The following is a 24,757-nucleotide window of genomic DNA, read 5'->3' on the forward strand; positions in this document are numbered from 1 at the left end:
CGGCCCGGGGGCCACATGCGGCCCTTTGCATGTCTCTGTCCGGCCCTCATGAGGTCTGTGATTATTACTACATATTATTAAAAATGTCAAGCCTGTTTGTTGCAAATTATTACAGAGGTTTATTTAGGTATATTTGAATATTTACATATTATTACAATAATAAAAATTACCTATAAAAGCTATTAAATAGGTAATTTTTTCTAAAATTTGTAATGGGAGACAGCTGAGTTATCGATGGTGTGGCCCTCGGACATAATTCAGGTTCCCTATGTGGCCCCTTGTAAAAATTAATTGCCCACCCCTGTCGTAATGTCAGCTGTTCCTCTAGTGGCAAACACAGGAAGCCTTATTTCCTAAAGATTAGTGTATGTAAAAAGTGTGCAGACACCAATACACTTGCAACTGCACCTACATACAGAGTTACTAACAAAGATGGCATCTGTCTACTGTGCATCTAGGTTGTATTGTCCATTTAGCACGTTTGCTTTTATGAATATCATAAAAGGATAAAATATATCAAAAATTCTTGAAAGGGTAGTTGTAAAACAGCTAACTGATCATCTGCAGAGGAATGGTCTATTTGAAGAGTTTGTCAGGTTTTAGAATTCATCATAGTACAGAAACAGCATTAGTGAAGGTTACAAATGATCTTCTTATGGCCTCGGACAGTGGACTCATCTCTGTGCTTGTTCTGTTAGACCTCAGTGCTGCTTTTGATACTGTTGACCATAAAATTTTATTACAGAGATTAGAGCATGCCATAGGTATTAAAGGCACTGCGCTGCGGTGGTTTGAATCATATTTGTCTAATAGATTACAATTTGTTCATGTAAATGGGGAATCTTCTTCACAGACTAAAGTTAATTATGGAGTTCCACAAGGTTCTGTGCTAGGACCAATTTTATTCACTTTATACATGCTTCCCTTAGGCAGTATTATTAGACGGTATTGCTTAAATTTTCATTGTTACGCAGATGATACCCAGCTTTATCTATCCATGAAGCCAGAGGACACACACCAATTAGCTAAACTGCAGGATTGTCTTACAGACATAAAGACATGGATGACCTCTAATTTACTGCTTTTAAACTCAGATAAAACTGAAGTTATTGTACTTGGCCCCACAAATCTTAGAAACATGGTGTCTAACCAGATCCTTACTCTGGATGGTATTACCCTGACCTCTAGTAATACTGTGAGAAGTCTTGGAGTCATTTTTGATCAGGATATGTCATTCAAAGCGCATATTAAACAAATATGTAGGACTGCTTTTTTGCATTTACGCAATATCTCTAAAATCAGAAAGGTCTTGTCTCAGAGTGATGCTGAAAAACTAATTCATGCATTTATTTCCTCTAGGCTGGACTATTGTAATTCATTATTATCAGGTTGTCCTAAAAGTTCCCTAAAAAGCCTTCAGTTAATTCAAAGTGCTGCAGCTAGAGTACTGACGGGGACTAGAAGGAGAGAGCATATCTCACCCATATTGGCCTCTCTTCATTGGCTTCCTGATAATTCTAGAATAGAATTTAAAATTCTTCTTCTTACTTATAAGGTTTTGAATAATCAGGTCCCATCTTATCTTAGGGACCTCGTAGTACCATATCACCCTAATAGAGCGCTTTGCTCTCAGACTGCAGGCTTACTTGTAGTTCCTAGGGTTTGTAAGAGTAGAATGGGAGGCAGAGCCTTCAGCTTTCAGGCTCCTCTCCTGTGGAACCAGCTCCCAATTCAGATCAGGGAGACAGACACCCTCTCTACTTTTAAGATTAGGCTTAAAACTTTCCTTTTTGCTAAAGCTTATAGTTAGGGCTGGATCAGGTGACCCTGAACCATCCCTTAGTTATGCTGCTATAGACGTAGACTGCTGGGGGGTTCCCATGATGCACTGTTTCTTTCTCTTTTTGCTCTGTATGCACCACTCTGCATTTAATCATTAGTGATCGATCTCTGCTCCCCTCCACAGCATGTCTTTTTCCTGGTTCTCTCCCTCAGCCCCAACCAGTCCCAGCAGAAGACTGCCCCTCCCTGAGCCTGGTTCTGCTGGAGGTTTCTTCCTGTTAAAAGGGAGTTTTTCCTTCCCACTGTAGCCAAGTGCTTGCTCACAGGGGGTCGTTTTGACCGTTGGGGTTTTACATAATTATTGTATGGCCTTGCCTTACAATATAAAGCGCCTTGGGGCAACTGTTTGTTGTGATTTGAAGCTATATAAAAAAAAATTGATTGATTGATGAATATGCAATTTGAGGTGTGTCCACCTGAGTGCACAAAATTGTGGAGGGAACATGTAAATAGGTGAGCTTTGCACATGCAGCACAGTTTATCAAGGTCAAAAGGAAATTTAGCGGATGCTGATAGCATCTGTATTTACTGCTGTTTCTGCACAAAGGCTGCACAGAATAAAAAAAAATTTGATTGTAAGGTTCAGGCATATTCAATTTTATATTGTGCTTGTTTCTTGAAGAATGTCTCTATGTTTAAAAGGTGGACCACACACAGATGCACATATCGGAGTCTATATGAGACATCTTGGCTGTGTGCAAAGGACGCACAGTACATGATTACACTTGTGCTGGCTATTACAAGAAACAAATAAAAAACAATCTCCCATTTAAGACGTATAATTATTCTTCCAGAAATGGTATTTTAGCAAACTTCTGATTAATTACGTTTTGTTTTGCCATCGGACTGTGTGCATAACGCTGTCTGTGTGTGTTCCACCTGCAGAGTGCGGCATAATTATTCACTAGTTTGCTAAAATATCATTGTTGAACTAAGAATTAAGGTGATTGTTTTTCTTTTTAATAGCAGTGCTTGAACACGCTCAGTTATGTGTCAGAGTTTGTATGTAACTAAGGTGGTTATGGCTATTAAAACACGCAAAATCCTAATTTACTGCTGTCTACGTCACATTACCACCCACTCTCAACTGCACATTTCCAGTACTCTTAGTAAATCACCTGCAAAAGTGTCTCCAATCCAACCCACAAAAGTGTGGACTGCCCACGCAACTTAGCACCCGTTATGGATCTTCAGCCTCATAGCAGGTTTTCAGATCAGCTATTTGTTGCTTGTGTTAGAAAAGCAACTACTATCGTGTGTCAAGAGACTAGCAAGACTGAAAATTCTTTTTTTTTTTTTTTTGTTCTCAAAAGCATTTGTTGTTAATTTCCACCTGTGAGTGAGCGTTTGACATTTAATATGGCGCAAATCTCAACTCTACAGTAGTGTTCAGAATAATAGTAGTGCTATGTGACTAAAAAGATTAATCCAGGTTTTGAGTATATTTCTTATTGTTACATGGGAAACAAGGTACCAGTAGATTCAGTAGATTCTCACAAATCCAACAAGACCAAGCATTCATGATATGCACACTCTTAAGGCTATGAAATTGGGCTATTAGTAAAAAAAAAGTAGAAAAGGGGGTGTTCACAATAATAGTAGCATCTGCTATTGATGCTACAAACTCAAAACTATTATGTTCAAACTGCTTTTTTAGCAATCCTGTGAAATACTAAACCACAGTTTTTCATGATTTCTTTACATCTGCGAGGCATTAATTTTGTTGGTTTTGGAACCAAGATTTTGCTCGTTTACTAGAGTGCTTGGGGTCATTGTCTTGTTGAAACACCCATTTCAAGGGCATGTCCTCTTCAGCATAAGGCAATATGACCTCTTCAAGTATTTTGACATATCCAAACTGATCCATGATACCTGGTATGCGATATATAGGCCCAACACCATAGTAGGAGAAACATGCCCATATCATGATGCTTGCACCACCATGTTTCACTGTCTTCACTGTGAACTGTGGCTTGAATTCAGAGTTTGGGGGTCGTCTCCCAAACTGTCTGCAGCCCTTGGACCCAAAAAGAACAATTTTACTCTCATCAGTCCACAAAATATTCCTCCATTGCTCTTTAGGCCAGTTGATGTGTTCTTTGGCAAATTGTAACCTCTTCTGCACGTCTTTTATTTAACAGAGGGACTTTGCGGGGGATTCTTGCAAATAAATTAGCTTCACACAGGCATCTTCTAACTGTCACAGCACTTACAGGTAACTCCAGACTGTCTTTGATCATCCTGGAGCTGATCAATGGGTGAGCCTTTGCCATTCTGGTTATTCTTCTTTCCATTTTGATGGTTGTTTTCCGTTTTCTTCCACGCGTCTCTGTTTTGTCCATTTTAAAGCATTGGAGATCATTGTAGATGAACAGCCTATAATATTTTGCACCTGCATACAAGTTTTCCCCTCTCCAATCAACTTTTTAATCAAACTACGTTGTTCTTCTGAACAATGTCTTGAACATCCCATTTTCCTCAGGCTTTCAAATCAATCAATCAATCAATCAATTTTTTTTATATAGCGCCAAATCACAACAAACAGTTGCCCCAAGGCGCTTTATATTGTAAGGCAAGGCCATACAATAATTATGTAAAACCCCAACGGTCAAAACGACCCCCTGTGAGCAAGCACTTGGCTACAATGGGAAGGAAAAACTCCCTTTTAACAGGAAGAAACCTCCAGCAGAACCAGGCTCAGGGAGGGGCAGTCTTCTGCTGGGACTGGTTGGGGCTGAGGGAGAGAACCAGGAAAAAGACATGCTGTGGAGGGGAGCAGAGATCGATCACTAATGATTAAATGCAGAGTGGTGCATACAGAGCAAAAAGAGAAAGAAACAGTGCATCATGGGAACCCCCCAGCAGTCTACGTCTATAGCAGCATAACTAAGGGATGGTTCAGGGTCACCTGATCCAGCCCTAACTATAAGCTTTAGCAAAAAGGAAAGTTTTAAGCCTAATCTTAAAAGTAGAGAGGGTGTCTGTCTCCCTGATCTGAATTGGGAGCTGGTTCCACAGGAGAGGAGCCTGAAAGCTGAAGGCTCTGCCTCCCATTCTACTCTTACAAACCCTAGGAACTACAAGTAAGCCTGCAGTCTGAGAGCGAAGCGCTCTATTGGGGTGATATGGTACTACGAGGTCCCTAAGATAAGATGGGACCTGATTATTCAAAACCTTATAAGTAAGAAGAAGAATTTTAAATTCTATTCTAGAATTAACAGGAAGCCAATGAAGAGAGGCCAATATGGGTGAGATATGCTCTCTCCTTCTAGTCCCCGTCAGTTCTCTAGCTGCAGCATTTTGAATTAACTGAAGGCTTTTTAGGGAACTTTTAGGACAACCTGATAATAATGAATTACAATAGTCCAGCCTAGAGGAAATAAATGCATGAATTAGTTTTTCAGCATCACTCTGAGACAAGACCTTTCTGATTTTAGAGATATTGCGTAAATGCAAAAAAGCAGTCCTACATATTTGTTTAATATGCGCTTTGAATGACATATCCTGATCAAAAATGACTCCAAGATTTCTCACAGTATTACTAGAGGTCAGGGTAATGCCATCCAGAGTAAGGATCTGGTTAGACACCATGTTTCTAAGATTTGTGGGGCCAAGTACAATAACTTCAGTTTTATGAGTTTAAAAGCAGGAAATTAGAGGTCATCCATGTCTTTATGTCTGTAAGACAATCCTGCAGTTTAGCTAATTGGTGTGTGTCCTCTGGCTTCATGGATAGATAAAGCTGGGTATCATCTGCGTAACAATGAAAATTTAAGCAATACCGTCTAATAATACTGCCTAAGGGAAGCATGTATAAAGTGAATAAAATTGGTCCTAGCACAGAACCTTGTGGAACTCCATAATTAACTTTAGTCTGTGAAGAAGATTCCCCATTTACATGAACAAATTGTAATCTATTAGACAAATATGATTCAAACCACCGCAGCGCAGTGCCTTTAATACCTATGGCATGCTCTAATCTCTGTAATAAAATTTTAAGGTCAACAGTATCAAAAGCAGCACTGAGGTCTAACAGAACAAGCACAGAGATGAGTCCACTGTCCGAGGCCATAAGAAGATCATTTGTAACCTTCACTAATGCTGTTTCTGTACTATGATGAATTCTAAAACCTGACTGAAACTCTTCAAATAGACCATTCCTCTGCAGATGATCAGTTAGCTGTTTTACAACTACCCTTTCAAGAATTTTTGAGAGAAAAGGAAGGTTGGAGATTGGCCTATAATTAGCTAAGATAGCTGGGTCAAGTGATGGCTTTTTAAGTAATGGTTTAATTACTGCCACCTTAAAAGCCTGTGGTACATAGCCAACTAACAAAGATAGATTGATCATATTTAAGATCGAAGCATTAAATAATGGTAGGGCTTCCTTGAGCAGCCTGGTAGGAATGGGGTCTAATAAACATGTTGATGGTTTGGATGAAGTAACTAATGAAAATAACTCAGACAGAACAATCGGAGAGAAAGAGTCTAACCAAATACCGGCATCACTGAAAGCAGCCAGAGATAACGATATGTCTTTGGGATGGTTATGAGTAATTTTTTCTCTAATAGTTTGTTGTAATTTTGTTAGCAAAGAAAGTCATGAAGTCATTACTAGTTAAAGTTAATGGAATACTCAGCTCAATAGAGCTCTGACTCTTTGTCAGCCTGGCTACAGTGCTGAAAAGAAACCTGGGGTTGTTCTTATTTTCTTCAATTAGTGATGAGTAGAAAGATGTCCTAGCTTTACGGAGGGCTTTTTTATAGAGCAACAGACTCTTTTTCCAGGCTAAGTGAAGATCTTCTAAATTAGTGAGACGCCATTTCCTCTCCAACTTACGGGTTATCTGCTTTAAGCTACGAGTTTGTGAGTTATACCACGGAGTCAGACACTTCTGATTTAAAGCTCTCTTTTTCAGAGGAGCTACAGCATCCAAAGTTGTCTTCAATGAGGATGTAAAACTATTGACGAGATACTCTATCTCCCTTACAGAGTTTAGGTAGCTACTCTGCACTGTGTTGGTATATGGCATTAGAGAACATAAAGAAGGAATCATATCCTTAAACCTAGTTACAGCGCTTTCTGAAAGACTTCTAGTGTAATGAAACTTATTTCCCACTGCTGGGTAGTCCATCAGAGTAAATGTAAATGTTATTAAGAAATGATCAGACAGAAGGGAGTTTTCAGGGAATACTGTTAAGTCTTCTATTTCCATACCATAAGTCAGAACAAGATCTAAGATATGATTAAAGTGGTGGGTGGACTCATTTACTTTTTGAGCAAAGCCAATAGAGTCTAATAATAGATTAAATGCAGTGTTGAGGCTGTCATTCTCAGCATCTGTGTGGATGTTAAAATCGCCCACTATAATTATCTTATCTGAGCTAAGCACTAAGTCAGACAAAAGGTCTGAAAATTCACAGAGAAACTCACAGTAACGACCAGGAGGACGATAGATAATAACAAATAAAACTGTTTTTTGGGACTTCCAATTTGGATGGACAAGACTAAGAGACAAGCTTTCAAATGAATTAAAGCTCTGTCTGGGTTTTTGATTAATTAATAAGCTGGAATGGAAGATTGCTGCTAATCCTCCGCCCCGGCCCGTGCTACGAGCATTCTGACAGTTAGTGTGACTCGGGGGTGTTGACTCATTTAAACTAACATATTCATCCTGCTGTAACCAGGTTTCTGTTAGGCAGAATAAATCAATATGTTGATCAATTATTATATCATTTACCAACAGGGACTTAGAAGAGAGAGACCTAATGTTTAATAGACCACATTTAACTGTTTTAGTCTGTGGTGCAGTTGAAGGTGCTATATTATTTTTTCTTTTTGAATTTTTATGCTTAAATAGATTTTTGCTGGTTATTGGTGGTCTGGGAGCAGGCACCGTCTCTACGGGGATGGGGTAATGAGGGGATGGCAGGGGGAGAGAAGCTGCAGACAGGTGTGTAAGACTACAACTCTGCTTCCTGGTCCCAACCCTGGATAGTCACGGTTTGGAAGATTTAAGAAAATTGGCCAGATTTCTAGAAATGAGAGCTGCTCCATCCAAAGTGGGATGGATGCCGTCTCTCCTAACAAGACCAGGTTTTCCCCAGAAGCTTTGCCAATTATCTATGAAGCCCACCTCATATTTTGGACACCACTCAGACAGCCAGCAATTCAAGGAGAACATGCGGCTAAACATGTCACTCCCGGTCTGATTGGGGAGGGGCCCAGAGAAAACTACAGAGTCCGACATTGTTTTTGCAAAGTTACACACCGATTTAATGTTAATTTTAGTGACCTCCGATTGGCGTAACCGGGTGTCATTACTGCCGACGTGAATTACAATCTTACCAAATTTACGCTTAGCCTTAGCCAGCAGTTTCAAATTTCCTTCAATGTCGCCTGCTCTGGCCCCCGGAAGACAATTGACTATGGTTGCTGGTGTCGCTAACTTCACATTTCTCAAAACAGAGTCGCCAATAACCAGAGTTTGATCCTCGGCGGGTGTGTCGTCGAGCGGGGAAAAACGGTTAGAGATGTGAACGGGTTGGCGGTGTACACGGGGCTTCTGTTTAGGGCTACGCTTCCTCCTCACAGTCACCCAGTCGGCCTGCTTTCCCGGCTGCTCGGGATCTGCCAGGGGGAAACTAACGGCGGCTAAGCTACCTTGGTCCGCACCGACTACAGGGGCCTGGCTAGCTGTAGAATTTTCCACGGTGCGGAGCCGAGTCTCCAATTCGCCCAGCCTGGCCTCCAAAGCTACGAATAAGCTACACTTATTACAAGTACCGTTACTGCTAAAGGAGGCCGAGGAATAACTAAACATTTCACACCCAGAGCAGAAAAGTGCGGGAGAGACGGGAGAAGCCGCCATGCTAAATCGGCTAAGAGCTAGTAGCTACGCTAACCTAGCGGATTCCTAAAAACACGCAAAGTGAATAATGTGTAAATAATTTAGAGGTGATTCAGCAGAAGGAGTGCTTTAGTTAAGGCACGTAAAGATTACACTGGGAAACAAATCGTAATCTAGATAACTAGATCAATCTAACTGCGCAGATTAAACAGCTAACAGATACAGAAAAACACCGCTGTGCTCCGGAACAGGAAGTGATACAATACCGCAGTGAGAGCCAACCACCAGTAGAGGCAAGCATTCTCTTTGAACATGCTTTTCAAAGAGAAAAGCATGTTCAACAGGTGCTGGCTTCATCCTTAAATAGGGGACACCTGATTCACATCTGTTTGTTCCACAAAATTGACAAACTCACTGACTGAATGCCACACTACTATTATTGTGAACACCCCCTTTTCTACTTTTTTTACTAATAGCCCAATTTCATAGCCTTAAGAGTGTGCATATCATGAATGCTTGGTCTTGTTGGATTTGTGAGAATCTACTGAATCTACTGGTACCTTGTTTCCCATGTAACTATAAGAAATATACTCAAAACCTGGATTAATCTTTTTAGTCACATAGCACTACTATTATTCTGAACACTACTGTATAAAGAGAAGGTGAAATGACAAGTATGGAAATGTTTTCTGTCCTGTTCTTTGCATTAACTTTACACATGTACTGCATGAAACTGTCTTATTTTTTTTTTTCTCCTTTTCTATTATTCATTTTAGGTAGTTCAAGACAAAATCATTTGCCTTCCTCACAGAATGCCATCAGCAGACCAAGCCATGCCTTCAGAGAACAAAAGTGAAGCAGAAACAGAGTCTGTGCCCCACGTGCAGTACCATATCTCAGCTGTACCCAGAGAAATGTCAGGCCTGAAAACTGATCTGGATCTGCAACAGTACAGTTTCATTAATCAGATGTGTTATGAGAAAGCACTGCATTGGTATGCAAAGTATTTTCCTTATTTGGTTCTTATACACACTCTTATTTTCATGGTGTGTAGCAATTTCTGGTTCAAATTTCCCGGCTCTAGCTCTAAAATAGAGCATTTCATTTCCATTCTCGGCAAGTGCTTTGACTCTCCTTGGACCACGCGTGCATTGTCGGAGGTATCCGGAGAAAATCCCGAGGAAAAGGACCACAAAAAGAGTGCCACTGCGAGGTCCAGCATTGCTGTGTCTCCTGGAGAAGGCAGTTTGGTAAAGACCCCGTCTCTCCGCTCTATCCCGGAGAAGATAGTAGTTGATAAACCAACAGCAAGTGCTCTCGATAAAAAGGAGGGTGAACAGGCTAAAGCACTTTTTGAGAAGGTGAAGAAGTTCCGTCTACATGTTGAGGAGGGGGATATTCTTTACATTATGTATGTTCGCCAGACAGTCTTCAAAGTGCTTAAATTTCTCCTGATTATTGCGTACAACAGCATGCTTGTAATCAAAGTGCAGAACAGAGTGCGTTGTCATGTTGAGATCCAGGACATGACAGGATATACACACTTTGAGTGTAATCACACTATGGCACATTTGTTCTCCAAGCTGTCTTACTGTTACCTGTGTTTAGTGGCTGTTTATGGGTTGACGAGCCTTTACACCTCTTACTGGCTGTTTTACCGCTCACTAAAAGAATACTCGTTTGAGTATGTGCGGCAAGAAACAGGCATCAGTGACATCCCAGATGTCAAGAATGACTTTGCTTTCATGCTGCACATGATTGATCAGTATGATCCACTCTATTCTAAAAGATTTGCAGTTTTTCTCTCAGAGGTCAGCGAGAACAAACTGAAACAGCTCAATCTGAACCACGAGTGGACGGCAGAGAAGTTACGCCAGAGACTTCAGATCAGTGCCAACAACAGGCTTGAACTTCAGCTCTTCATGCTGTCCGGGCTGCCTGACACCATCTTTGAACTGACAGAACTCCAGTCGCTCAAACTGGAGATCATCAACAACGTCACCATCCCTGCCTCAGTGTCTCAGCTGCAAGACCTTCAGGAGCTGTCGCTTTACCAATGCTCTTTGAAGTTACACACAACAGCTACCTCCTTCCTTAAAGAGAACCTGAAAGTACTTCGTGTCAAGTTTGATGACAGCAGGGAACTCCCCAATTGGACGTATGGCCTTCGGAACTTGGAGGAGCTTTATCTCACCGGGACATTAAGCCCTGATGCATCCAAGAACATAGTCCTGGAATCATTACGGGAGTTGAAGTGCTTGAAAACTCTCTCCCTTAAGAGTAATCTGACAAAAATACCCCAGTCTGTTGTGGATGTTTCCAGCCATCTGCAGCGCCTGTACATCTACAATGATGGAACTAAACTTGTAATGCTCAACAACCTGAAAAAGATGACCAATCTGACGGAGCTGGAACTGGTTCGCTGTGATCTTGAACGCATTCCACATGCAATCTTCAGCCTTGCAAACCTGCAGGAGCTTGACCTGAAGGAGAATAACCTTCAATCAATAGAGGAGATCATCAGCTTCCAGCATCTCCGAAAGCTCACTTGCCTGAAACTTTGGCATAACAGCATCATGTATATTCCAGAACATATCAAAAAGCTTGGCAGCCTAGAACATCTGTACTTAAGCCACAACAAGATTGAAATCTTGCCCTCACACCTGTTCTTATGCAACAAGCTACGCTACCTGGACCTTTCCAACAATGACATCCGATTCATCCCTCCAGAAGTCGGAGTACTTCAGAGTCTACAGTATTTCTCTGTCACTTCCAACAAAATTGAAAATCTACCAGATGAGCTCTTCTTCTGCAAAAAGCTCAAAACTGTAAAACTTGGGAAGAACTCACTGTCTGTTCTCTCACCAAAAATTTCATACCTTGTCCAGCTGACATATTTGGAGCTCAGAGGCAATCACTTTGAGGTCCTGCCACCAGAACTTGGATGTTGTCGGGCTTTGAAACGCTGCGGTCTGATAGTGGAAGACACACTGTTTGAAACACTGCCTTCAGACATCAGGGACCAGATGAAGGCTGAGTGACATGCCTTATTGTTGCCTCACTCAGTGCCTCCTGTTTGTCAATTTACAGTACTTGATTGGAATTACCTCATTGTCTTATATCAACTATGCTTCTGTCAAGTATTAAGTAAGATCAGTTTTTATTTTTGTATTTTTTATGACTTTTTTTTCTTTTACCATGCTATCAGGGCACAAATCTTTATAAGCGAATATTTACTCTCACTGTTGCATAGAACAACTTGATTAGGCAATGCAAATTTCATTTTATAATTTTATTAGTTCTTAGTAAACAGCCTATTGTCTTTTGCTTTTGTTCTAGAGTCTGTTACTTCACAGTGTATCATGAAATGTTGCAGGGGAAATGCAAATCAGAAGACAGCGTATGCACAGGTAGCACCTCGGTTAAATAATTGTTGCTATACGCACACGCTATCAGAAGAGCAGTTCTAAGCTAAACAATCATACACGTGGTTTTCTTCAGAATGTTTTCTTGAAATATCAAGTATTTGCTGAAGTATGTAATCAATTGCAGAAATACATTTTTATAAGCAGTATTTGTATGTTAATGGCCAATAAAATCTATTTTACTTGTATATGTAAAGTCTTATGTTGGTATTTCTGAAAGCCCAGCAGCACCAAGATTTCATGGAATATTTAATTTTTTTAAAAAAGAACATGGATCAATACTGTTTTTGGTCTAACAGGACGTAATGCAGTATCATGATGACAGCAAGCTAGTCCATGGGCCCAGACCCAAAATTTCAGGTGTTGGTACCATCTGGGGTGGCAAAGGTTGGTTAATATTTTTTACTTGGTATATGTCTCTAGTTTATGTTTTGGTATGATAACCACTGCAGACTGGTAGCTGAAGGTTTTTATCACCACTTGAATGACCATACCCTATGCTCGCTGAGCATGCTTACTGAGATATGCCTTCTATGATATTACCACTTTTCACTGTACTTCAAGTGATAAAATAACAACAACAATAGGCCACAATAAACTTTCTTGTGTAAAAGCAACATTTACTTACAAAATTAAAAAGGACATTGCATAAAACGGTACTTCAGGAGACCGAAAATGAAATCAAAAGGAGTTAACCTGTAGGCGTTCTCTAACCCTCTCGGCACAAGTGATATTTATAAAATGTTGTGTAAGGTCTGACACTTCAAAGAGAAAGGATCACTCAAGTTTGGAGTTTCCTGTTTGCATCAGGAAAGATCTGGAAGGATCTGCCAAACTCAGTTTCCAGCTTTCGACCGATGTGTTTCTTGGTGGAATCTCTGACATGTTCTACCCCAAATGAATTCAGCAAGGCAACCAGTCTGCTAGAGAGTTCAGCCATAGTTGTGACACGAGGTTTGGCAAATAGATCATTCCTAATGAAGAGGAAGAGCTCACTGTATGACTGTTTCACAACATCTTGATATTGAGCTTCATCATCATCAGCATCCTCTTCCCCGTCTCTGGTATCAGCTGTGCCCACTCCTTTGGTGTAAGATCGGTAGCATGACCTGTGGTAGTGACCTTCAGCAGCTACGATATCCCTGCTGAGTATTGTAAGGACTCCGCTGTCCCCTTTCCTTGTTGCTGCCTCTCTGATCCTCTCGTCAGCTCTGAGTTCTCTACACTGCACCAGAGGCTGCCTTGTTCTTTCTCCTCCCGTGTATTTGGTCTCTTTCTGACAGAATATGCAGACTGCAGGATAAGTTCTAGAAGAACTTGGTTGCCTAGCTGACCTCCTGATGGTTTTTTCATTGCTTGCAGTCTCCTTGTTTTCTCTAGAACTTTCAAGTTTCTCAAGACGTTTTTTCATCGTGAAGATGCTGCGGCACTTTCGATGGTACTGTATTTTGGGAATCTCACCATCCTGCAGGTTTTTTGCCAATTCTAAAATGGCTTCATGTCTACGGATCTCAGCTGCCTTCAACAGTGTTTTCCATGAGTCCACACTCCGTGGTGACATGAGCTCTTCAGACTCCTCATTGCAGCAGTGAATAATACAGCCAACAGGAGTGGCAGATGGCTGTTTGGATGGCTATCTCCCGTCGTCACTCTCCATCATTCACCTGCAAGACAGTAACCAGACATTACATGATTGAGAGACCAAGAAAATGACTAGATGTGAATCTGTAATCAGTAGCACTCAGTCTTTACTAGACTTAATTGAACAAGGCTGTAATTGGTAGTATTCAGTCTTAACTAGACTTAATTAAATTCCTTACATATACTTGCTGCTGGAATAATGATCTGTTATTAATTAGTACTGTGCATTTACTGGTGTAAGACACCAACATGGACTGCAAGGAACTCTCCAGAAATGCATACTGATATTCCTGGTATAAATGTTAAAGCGGCACTGTACGGAACAGCACAGGTGGGCCACTTTTCGGGAAGGCTCAGATTACTCTGACGTCAGTGATGACGTCACTTAATCTATAACATGTCACTGACTGGCACGTGCTAAAAAGTACCCACCTGTCCATTCTGTTCAATGTGTGTTGCTTTAAATCAACAGTAAGCAGTACAATCGTGTTTGTGATTCACCACCAAGCCTGTTGAGGTGCTTCTAATTAAAATAGGTCATAAATGTACATACATGTTCCTGGAAAATGTTAGAAATCTGATCAGTAAAATATTTGAGCTGCTGAAAAGGAAAATTATCGAACGTACTTGCCCGGTTCAACAAATACCTTGCTTTGGCACCAAAACTAAACCCTGAAAATCACTTTATGATTAGATTTTCTTGATTGAGCACAAACAAAAGTAGCATCTGTAAAGTAGTCTTGTGTGTTCCTGAACATCTGGTTGGGGGAAGATAAGAAAAATACAAAAGAATGTTGTGATAATGACCATATCGTATACATCGATAATGGCGATCAATGCAAAAAATAGGATGCCTGAAAAAAAAACATTAAGCTACTCATCTGGAATGGTTATCATATATTTTTAATTCATTGTGGTAAGAGAAATAAATTGCCACCATTCAACCTTTGCCAACTTGGATGGTACCGACATCTGGTTGGGCCCATGGACTATACTCTGGATGTTACACCCGGAGAGAACCCAAACAAACACGGGGAGAACACGCAAATGCCACACAGAAAGGCCACAGGTGGGAATCGAACCCATGACTTTCTCGCTGCGAGGCAACAGTGCTAACCACTATATATATGTGTGTGTGTGTGTGTATGTATGAATGTATGTAAAACTCATTAGTTACGTTGCCATGGTTGAGCATATTAGCACAAACCAGCAATAGTTCACAAATGAAATACAAATTGAAACAATCTCTTTTAACTGACCATACAGGAGAGATAAAGTATTACATGTCACTGTCCACCTATTTGTTGAAAACAAACAGTCATGTGGAGTGGCGTTTTGTTCCAATTTTCTTCACCTCCAGGAACTGACGTTGATGCCACTCAACTTGTAGCAGGTATTGGTGCTGCTGTTCATCCTTCGTTAGGATTTGATTGTAATCCTGGATAAGTGCAACTCCTCGCTCAGCAAAATCATGGACAGCAGCACTTGTTTTTTTTTGTTTTTTTTCAAATCTCATGAAATTTCACCCAATTTATTTTTACCCCTACCACAAAAAAAATGAAGAACAGCCTCCCCGATCTAGACCCAAACAGTCATTTGTTATTGGACTTCTGTGCTAGTCATGGACTGTCCATAACGAACACCATGTTCGAACATAAGGATGCTCATAAGTGTAAAGGGTACCACAGCACCCTAGGCCAAAGATCGATGATCGATTTTGTGATCGTATCACCTGATCTGAGGCCACATGTTCTGGACACTCGGGTGAGGAGAGGGGCAGAGCTGTCAACTGATCACCATCTGGTGATGAATTGGATCATAGGGTGGGGAGGACTTTGGACAGACCTGGTAAGCCCAAACGGACAGTGCAGGTGAACTGGGAACATCTGGAGGAGCCACCTGTCCGACATAAAAAGAACGGATGACCCCAAAACAGCCTCCACATGATTTTGTGTACTTTACAAGAGAGCAGTGGCAGAATGTGATCAGAGAAACCAAGAAACGGCTCCACTGTCAGTAAGATCCTGGTTGAGAAGGTAAATGTTTGTGTGCGAGACCTTCACAGCATCACTGCGCGGCTGCAAGTGTTGTTTGTTGCAACCTTCTGCCTGCATTCAAGCAAACACATCCCACACAAGTGCTGACCACGCTGGGCTTACTGGCAGTGGGCATTTCAGCAGTAGCTGGCTGATTGGTCAGGAGTGTGCCAGTCAACCTTGAGCTGAGCCATGCCAGCTGTGTGGAACATAATCATTCGAATATCATCCAGATACTTCACATTCCAATATTAAAGCACCATTCGCAGCGATAGCCGGTGTCACCGACCGAATGGTCCCCCCTAAATATCGGCTTGCCCTGCCTTCACTGTGCATGCATCATTTCGGAGCTCAGCCATGTCATTTCGGAATGTCAGCAGCGATTCCCTGATTATCTCCTCATTTCTGGTTAAAACGTCAGTCATCTGTCTCATCGACAGATATCTGAAGCTTTTGTTCAGCAACCATTTCCACATAAATTGAGCATTATTTTATAATAAAAGACGGCGGACCCATCAGAGCACCACAGCAGCTGCTGCGCCTATGTCATTTCAGATTATCACAGATTATCGCCTCGTTTCTGCTTAAAACTGACTTTAGAAAGATTTAAGAGGTTTTACATCTGATGGTTAATAATCACATTATTCACTTTTATTGCTTTGGGTAAAGAGTCAGAGTCAGACAAACTGCTGTCCCAAATGATGCATTCGCAGTGAAGGCAGGGTGGAGCAATTTTTAGGGGGGACCGTTTGGTCTGCGACACCGGTTTCCCTAATGCAATCTGAGTTATTGACTGCACACTTGTTCACATCATATGTGATGTGCATCAGACTAGAGCCTGGCATGGTGTGAGATGGCTGGCTGGTGTATTTGTGTAATTGATCCATATGTAATCCAGCATGGTCACATTTCGGCATGTGCACATTCAGATATGTTTATTAATGTCTTTTAATTTTTGCTTGATGGTGATAGCTGCAGAGCTTCTTAGCAGGCTTCCTGTGTTTAGTATTTGTCAATAATAGCATATGTAAAATTATGAATGTCACAGTCAACGGAGGCGTGCCTCACTTTTGTAACTTCGGTGTGTGTGAGCTGTTCTGAGCTCACAGCGTGTCAGCCTCACACACACACATGCTCCGTAGCTCCCAAGAACATTTTTCAGATTTCATGATTAATCCGTTTAACAGCTTACCAAATACGAGGTCTGTTAGAAAAGTATCCGACCTTTTTATTTTTTTCAAAAACCATATGGATTTGAATCACGTGTGATTGCATCAGCCAAGCTTGAACCTTCGTGCGCATGCGTGAGTTTTTTCACGCCTGTCGGTTGCGTCATTCGCCTGTGAGCAGGCTTTGAGTGAGGAGTGGTCCACCCCTCTCGTCGTTTTTTTCATTGTTTAGGGATGGCTCAGAGACTGCCGCTTTGCTTGATCAAAATTTTTCAGAAACTGTGAGGGACATCAAAGTGGACACCATTCGAGAAATTCAGATGGTTTTTGGTGAAAATTTTATGGGCTTCAAAGAGATTACAGAGTGTTACTGTCGCTTTAAGGACGGCCCAGAGCGACTGGTGGTGCGCAGCGCTCCGAAGCCGCCATCGACAGGCTGAGCGACCATTTCATTTCTAAACGGATGGCTGTATGGATCCGTGACCATCGTGTGCAATTTCTCTGGTTATCACAAGAGCTGGACATCAACCATTTTCCGGCAGACTTGACTTTTAACAAGAGATTTTGTCATGGAAAGCCGAGCGGAGACTTCACGCGTCACGATGGATTCGCTACTGGAGCGAGACAAAACCACCTCCGTTTTGGTCTCACAGGACGGCTTTGAGATGGCGTTCCGACAGCTGTCGGTGGTTTTTCCATCGAGTGATTATCCGAGAAATTGTGGATGTGCCTGGACATGCCAGAACATGTCCTGTGAGGCTTCATCACGGCGTTGCTTTGCTGTGCAGTCTTTAGCCACTTGACACCTTTCGCACTGATGGCCTCTGGTGGCCGTGCTCCCGATGGATACCTGAAGGATCTGCTCCCTAAGTGCTCTGCCGGGCAGGAGGAGCTGGAGCTGGAGCCCCCCTCCCTGTCAGGCCGTAAAAGCTGACGGTACAGCACTCCCTCTTGCTCTACAAAACGATGCCACTGCTGGAGGATGGTTAGTGTTTGCTTTGAAAGGCCACGATGCTCTACTCGAGAGGGTCATGCACATCTCCACCACATTACCAGGATCTCTTTCAGGTAAGGGTCATTCTCCTGCAAAGCACCAATTTCAGGCAGAGACCGCCCTGGTAGGGCACTAAATCAGTGAATGGCTGGCAAGGTGTGAGCCTGCAAGTTGCTGGAAGGCCAGTGGGACAGAGCTGCCTGGAAGCACACTAGCAGCCAGCTCGGAGGATGTAAGAAACTGCCTAGACCAGGGGTGGACAATCATGTGCCACGAAGGGCCGAGACACTGCAGGTTTTCCTTGCTACCAATCACCTCAGCAGGTGATTTCATTAATGTTCAGGTGTTTCAGCAGGTGATTTCATTGACAACAATGTGTTTATGTTCAGGGGAGAAGCAAACCCACCTGCTGAGGTGATTAGTTGCAAGGAAACCCTCCAGTGTCTTGGCCGTCACTGCCCACCCATGGCCTAGACAGTGCATTTGCATTGCCATTGCTGCGACCAGATTTATACTTTACTTCAAAGTTGAACACAGCCAGTTGAGCAGCCCACCTGTGCTCAAAAGCTCAGAACTTTGCACACTGAAGGTTACTTAGGGGGCTGTTATAGATAGATAGATAGGTAGATAGCTTTTATTATCATTGTCATTACAACAACAAGATTTCCGCACTCACATTCCACATACAAATAGCAATTAATCCACAATTATTACTTGTTTACTGTAATAATGGCACACATCAGAATTAGGACAACACATATACATTTGACATTGTTTATGTGCACTAAACTTGAAATAGTCCGTTTTCCAAATTGAGGCGATGTGAGTGTGTTGGTAGCCGTTGCAACTGAAGTCGCGCCGCCTGCCAGCTTGGGAAGAACGGGGCCTGCAGCAGGGCGGGAAGAGAGGTAAAAGGAGAAACTGGAGCATGCTTCAGTCCATGTGTAAGTCAGTTATTGTCTTTGTGGGTGGAGATAAGAATGGAGCCGAATAATCTCACCAAGGCCTGAATAAATTCCTCTGGAGGTAAACAGTGGGCAATTGACCTTGAGGCTAGATAGCCTGGAATGTTGCAGCTGAGCAGTGAAAAACACTTTTTAATAGGTCCACTTGAACAACCAAATCCCAATTATGAATTAAGAATATTCCCAATTATGAATTAAGAATATTCACCGGCTTCCGAAACCTTCAGCTTCAACTGCAAGGCACGCATCAGCTCCAGGGTGTCATCCAATTTGCGTCTGAGTTCAAGAGTCAACGCAGTCTGAGAATGCACTGCCTTGCCAACCCACCAATCCACCCCAGGGCAAGGCTCCTGGGGTGGATAAAATCCGTCCTGAGTACCTTAAGTCTCTGGATGTTGTGGGACTGACTTGGCTGACACACCTCTGCAACATCGCGTGGCGATCGGGGACAGTGCCTCTGGATTGGCAGACCGAGGTGGTGGTCCCTCTGTTTAAGAAGGGGGACCGGAGGGTGTTTTCCAACTATAGGGGGATCACACTCCTCAGCCTCCCCCGTAAGGTCTATTCCAGAGTACTGGAGAGGAGAATTCGACCGATGGTCGAACCTCGGATTCAGGAGGAGCAGTGTGGTTTTCGTCCTGGTCGCGGCACACTGGACCAGCTCTACACGCTCCATCGGGTGCTCGAGGGTTCATGGGAGTTCGCCCAACCAGTCCGCATGTGTTTTGTGGATCTGGAGAAGGCGTTCGACCTTGTCCCTCGGGGCACCCTATGGGGGGTGCTCCGGGAGTACGGGGTCCGGGGTCCTTTGCTAAGGACTATCCGGTCCCTGTACGACCGCAGCAGGAGCTTGGTTCGCATTGCCGGTAGTAAGTCAAACCTGTTTCCAGTGCACGTTGGCCTCCGCCAGGGCTGCCCTTTGTCACCGGTTCTGTTCATTATTTTTATGGACAGAATTTCTAGGCACAGCCAGGGTGTAGAGGGGGTCTGGTTTGGGAACCACAGAATCTCGTCTCTGCTGTTTGCGGATGATGTGGTTCTGTTGGCTTCGTCAAATCAGGACCTTCAGCGTGCACTGGGGCGGTTTGCAGCCGAGTGTGAAGCGTCTGGGATGAAAATCAGCACCTCCAAATCCGAGGCCATGGTTCTCGACCGGAAAAAGGTGCTTTGCCCTCTTCAGATCAGTGGAGTGTCCTTGCCTCAAGTGGAGGAGTGTAAGTATCTTGGGGTCTTGTTCACGAGTGAGGGACGGATGGAGCGCAAGATCGATAGACGGATCGGTGCAGCATCTGCAGTGATGCAGTCGCTGTATCGGACCGTCGTGGTGAAGAGAGAGCTGAGTAGGGGGGGCAAAGCTCTCGATTTACAGATCGACCTACATTCCGATCCTCACCTATGGTCAGGAGATTTGGCTCATGACCGAAAGAACAAGATCACGAGTACATGCGGCCGAGATGAGTTTCCTCCGCAGGGTGGCTGGGCGCTCCCTTAGAGATAGGGTGAGGAGCTCGGTCACTTGGGAGGAGCTTGGTCACTTGGGAGGAGCTCGGAGTTGAACTGCTGCTCCTCCACATCGAAAGGAGTCAGTTGAGGTGGCTTGGGCATCTTTTCCGGATGCCCCCTGGACGCCTCGCTGGAGAGGTGTTCCAGGCATGTCCCATTGGGAGGAGGCCCTGGGGAAGACCGAGGACACGCTGGAGGGACTACATCTCTTGGCTGGCTTGGGAATGCTTTGGGGTTCCCCCAGAGGAGCTGGGGGAGGTGTGTGTGGATCAGGAGGTCTGGGCGGCTTTGCTTGAGCTGCTGCCCCTGTGACCCGACTCCAGATAAAGCAGAAGAAAATGGATGGATGAATGGAATATTCACCAGCCTCTGAAACCTTCAGCTTCAACTGCAAGGCACGCATCAGCTCCAAGGTGTCATCCAATTTGCGTCTGAGTTCAAGAGTCAACGCAGTCTGAGAATGCACTGCCTTGCCAACCTCGTTAATCATGACGGACAAGTGAGGGCCCATGGTTCTTGATGCCGCCAATTTTCTGGTAGATCAGGGTAGCACATAAGCCAAAAAGTACCAGCCCTGCTGCCATGAGACCAAAAATGAATAAATCCTCGACATCCTCAACGGAGAAAGGTGCCAAGCATGCAACACGCCAAGACCCCCAGGAGTCGAGGACATAGTCCGCAGGATATGTTCCATCTGGGCAGGTAGGATCCCCCGGTCCTGACCTTCTTGTAGAAAAAATGGTGTCAATAGCGTTCAGAGACCAGCTGATCAATTCCATGGTTAATCCAGTAGTAGTCCAATAGATCCAGAATCCAATATAGTTTTGAGGAATTCACAGTCTGGTGAAGTAGAGACTTGAAGGTTAAAGGCAGAGAGATAAGGGAGAGTGGAGGAGATGCGACCGCCCTCGTCAGAGTCCCAAGCTGAAAAAGACCGGGCACTTATGCCTTAGCAAGTACTCCCGGAATTTTTCAGTCATGGCCCACTTCAGCACTAGCAGTCCCAGTTTCATGGAACTATAGTTTGTCATGTTGCACTCAGTGGGCCGAACACCACGACTTGCATATGCAAGCAGTCTGAAGCCACCCTCAGTCTCTTGAGACAGCACAGCCCCAAGCTCACATCAATCTCCAAGATTAAAGGTTTGGAGAAATCTGCATATGCAAGCACCAGGGCTGAGGCCAACTTAGCCTTTAAGGCTTCAAAGCCCTCTTCGCACTGGGGAATCCAAACCTCACCCAGAGGCTTCCCGGATCCCCTCTTGTGCTTAGTCGCAGCAACTTCTGCCACCAGCCTGTGTAGCGGGGCAGGCAGTTTGGCGAAACCCTCAACAAACTGCCGGTAATAACTGGCGAACCCTAGAAAGGAATGCAGTTCTGTGACATGTTTAGGCTGCTTCCATTCAACCACTGCCTCAATCTTGGAAGAGTCAGTGGAGACACCCTCCTGGGAGATAACAAGTCCCAAGTATTTACCCCTTGGCTGGTAGAAGGAGCATTTTTCCAGCTTAGCCTTCAAGCCCTCCTGTTGAAGGAGTTCCAGAACCAGAAGCAGCTCCAGCCACTCCAGGTGCTGCGGGACGTTGGGAGAGTACACAACAATGTCATTGAGATGTAACGACGACTGACATTGTTGGTCACCAAACAGCCTCTGCATTAGACGCTGGAACATGGTTGGAACATTGCACAAAACAAATAGCATTTGATTAAATTAGAAGAGGCCAAAAGGTGTGCAAAAGGCTGTTTTCAGCTTGTCCTGCTCCGCTATGGGGACCTGATTGTACCCACTGCCCAGGTCGATAGTTGAAAACCATCGGGCAACAGACAGTGCGTTGAGGCTCTCCTCGATTGCACGGCAAGGGAAAGGCATCCTTCCTGGTCTTACCATTAAGGAGGCGATAGTCCATGCAAAGGCGAAGACCACCATCCTTCTTACGGACCAGGATGATGGGGGAAGCATATGAGCTGCTACTTTCCCTTTACACCTGTGCATCAAGGAGCTAGTTAATATGAGCTTTCACAGCCTCATATTCCAAAGGTGGAATACGGCGGTTGCGCTGCCGAACAGGCACATCTTCCAGCAAAGGAATCTCATGGGTGACCAATTTCGTACACTCAAGGTCTCACTTGTGAGCAGAGAACACGGTGCCTTACTTTTGCAACAATGATTGAGTGCAGACAAGTCCACTGCATCCATCTTCTGACTTGTTGGCCACACGGGTGGACACTGTTGCTGTAAGAAGGATGACCTCTGTGAGCCCTGCCAGTAAGCTCACACCGTCAGCCCTACTAAGGGTTCCAAGACTGGTGCAAGGATACAATAAAGCATCGGTCATCCAAACACTGACCACCGGGATGTAGACCGTACCTCTGTCAATGCGTACTAAACAAGGAGAGGCCAGCAGATCAGGTGGAAGGCCTGATTGTGGTGGTTCAAAAAGAACAGCCTGGCCAGCAAAATGCTGGGGGCAAGTGCTGGCGACTAGCTTCATAGTGCCACCAGATATCCGGACAGCATGTGGGCCCCGCATTTTTAGCAGTCCAGCTAAAGTTGTTGGCTTACAAGCCTCCGCCCAATAGCACTTCTGTAAGGCCTCAATGACAGGGCCTGGAGCTTCGGCGAAGGAGAACCGGAAGTTCAAAAAGAGAACAACCATGGGCACCAAAAAGCTCTCTGTAGCAGCGACAAATTATATTAATTCCTAAAATACCGAGTACTGGAAGCTTTTCATCAGGCAAATCATTTGCAAGTATTCCACAGTGGGACTGTGGAATGTTGCACAGAGTCACATCCAGCTCTAAATAGCCAATGTATGGAATTTCGAGTCCATTGGCGGCCCTCAGCTGCAACCAGTGGCAGGCCTGAAGATGGTCTGTTCCCCAAGGCTCAAAGTGTTTTCTCAAAAAGCTCTCCATAATGGTGGACACCATGAATCCAGTGTCCAACAAGCAAGGAACCTCTATTCCACCCATGCCAAGCTGAATAGTTGGACAAGACGACATTAAGCCTGCGAATTCGCCTACCACTGAGTCCATGAACACCCCACCTGAACTTTGGCTCCCTAGTTCAGGGGGCACGAGTCTCCCTGTGGGTCAGAAGCCTGGGAATGCCTGGAGGTGGAGTTTGCTCAGCCATGGAATACAACTCTCTCTCCATCACACTTGCATTGTGGCCAAGTTGATTACACCTCTGGCATGTGATACTACTGAGGGGGGCTACCACTTTGCCGTGATATCTAGAGAGAAACCACACTGAGTGAGCTGATTGTTGTTCTTGCTGATTCTTAAGCAGCTCCAGGACTTCACTCAGCCATTGTGCTGGCAAGGGAGGGGAATGAGCATTACCGCTAACCTAAAATTGGAGGCCATGGATGAACAGAAGGGAAAAGCGATGTTCACGATGAACAGTAGGCAGTCTCTCTCACGTAAGGACCTCTACACATACTTGCAACAGTGTAACATTTGGACTCCCGCAGACAAACCGCTTTAACTCCCTACACAGAGCGCTGTCATTTACATGCTCAACAAACTGATCCCGAAGGAGAACTGTGGCATTTGGCACACTACCAGGGGTACTCTATTCGACTTTTTCCATGAGCAACATTAGAGCCAATGAAAACTCCTGTAAAGTTTCTCTGTCTTGTCATCTGGAAAAGATAGCTTGCTGTAAGGTTACATATGGCTGCGCATAGCCATACGGTTCCTGAAGGATCTGCAAAATTCAAGCCGGGTCCTCCCGATCTTCCATAGGACAGAAGTTTATCTCGCTCTTGGCCTCACCTTCCAAATGATCTAGAATGAATAACGCCTTGTCCCTTGTAGCGAGGCAACGGGCACACATACAAGCTTGAACCTCCTCTGTCCATTCATCTAAAGTTATACCAGTCGTACCATTGAACAGGAAACACTTACGATCACGGGGTATAACAATCACACGCTCCGTGTTCACAAGTGGAATCACTGATAGAACACTGCCAGTGGGAGTGCCTGGAGGTTGGGTAACTCCGCCCCTCTCCTGGAGAAGTCGCCCATTGTCCGCTTTAAACTGAGATAATTGCTCTCTGAGCTGTTGGAGCTCCTCCATACTGGCCGCGAGTACACACACCACAATCTTTTGGCAAAAAAAGATTAGATTTTACTAGCTTCCAGCTAGAATGCTCCAATCATGTTGAAAACTATACCACATTATTTGTCTGATCATAACAATTCCTAAAAGGTATAGCGTGGACTATCTATGACTGAATGTTCTGGATTTATGAGGTAAAAACAGCAAAAATGGTGACAAAGGTCAGTTTCAGTTTGTACAGGGGTCAAAACTAAAAGTTGCTCCA

The 24,757-nt window shown here is 43.9% G+C and overlaps 1 protein-coding gene across 2 annotated transcripts in view; it reads left to right on the forward strand.

Moving 5' to 3' along the window:
• Window positions 1–12,314, forward strand: part of lrrc8c (leucine rich repeat containing 8 VRAC subunit C) — a 31,850-nt gene extending 19,536 nt beyond the window's left edge. For both annotated transcript variants that reach the window (XM_034180717.1, XM_034180716.1), the window contains one exon: window positions 9,470–12,314. In XM_034180717.1, coding sequence (XP_034036608.1) covers window positions 9,506–11,734 — 2,229 coding nt within the window. In that variant the 5' untranslated portion in view covers window positions 9,470–9,505 and the 3' untranslated portion in view covers window positions 11,735–12,314. The remainder of the gene's footprint in view (window positions 1–9,469) is intronic.
• Window positions 12,315–24,757: the final 12,443 nt, after the last annotated feature.

This window comes from Thalassophryne amazonica, chromosome 10 (genome assembly GCF_902500255.1).
Source record: "Thalassophryne amazonica chromosome 10, fThaAma1.1, whole genome shotgun sequence".
In the NCBI taxonomy this organism is placed as follows: Eukaryota; Metazoa; Chordata; class Actinopteri; order Batrachoidiformes; family Batrachoididae; genus Thalassophryne; species Thalassophryne amazonica.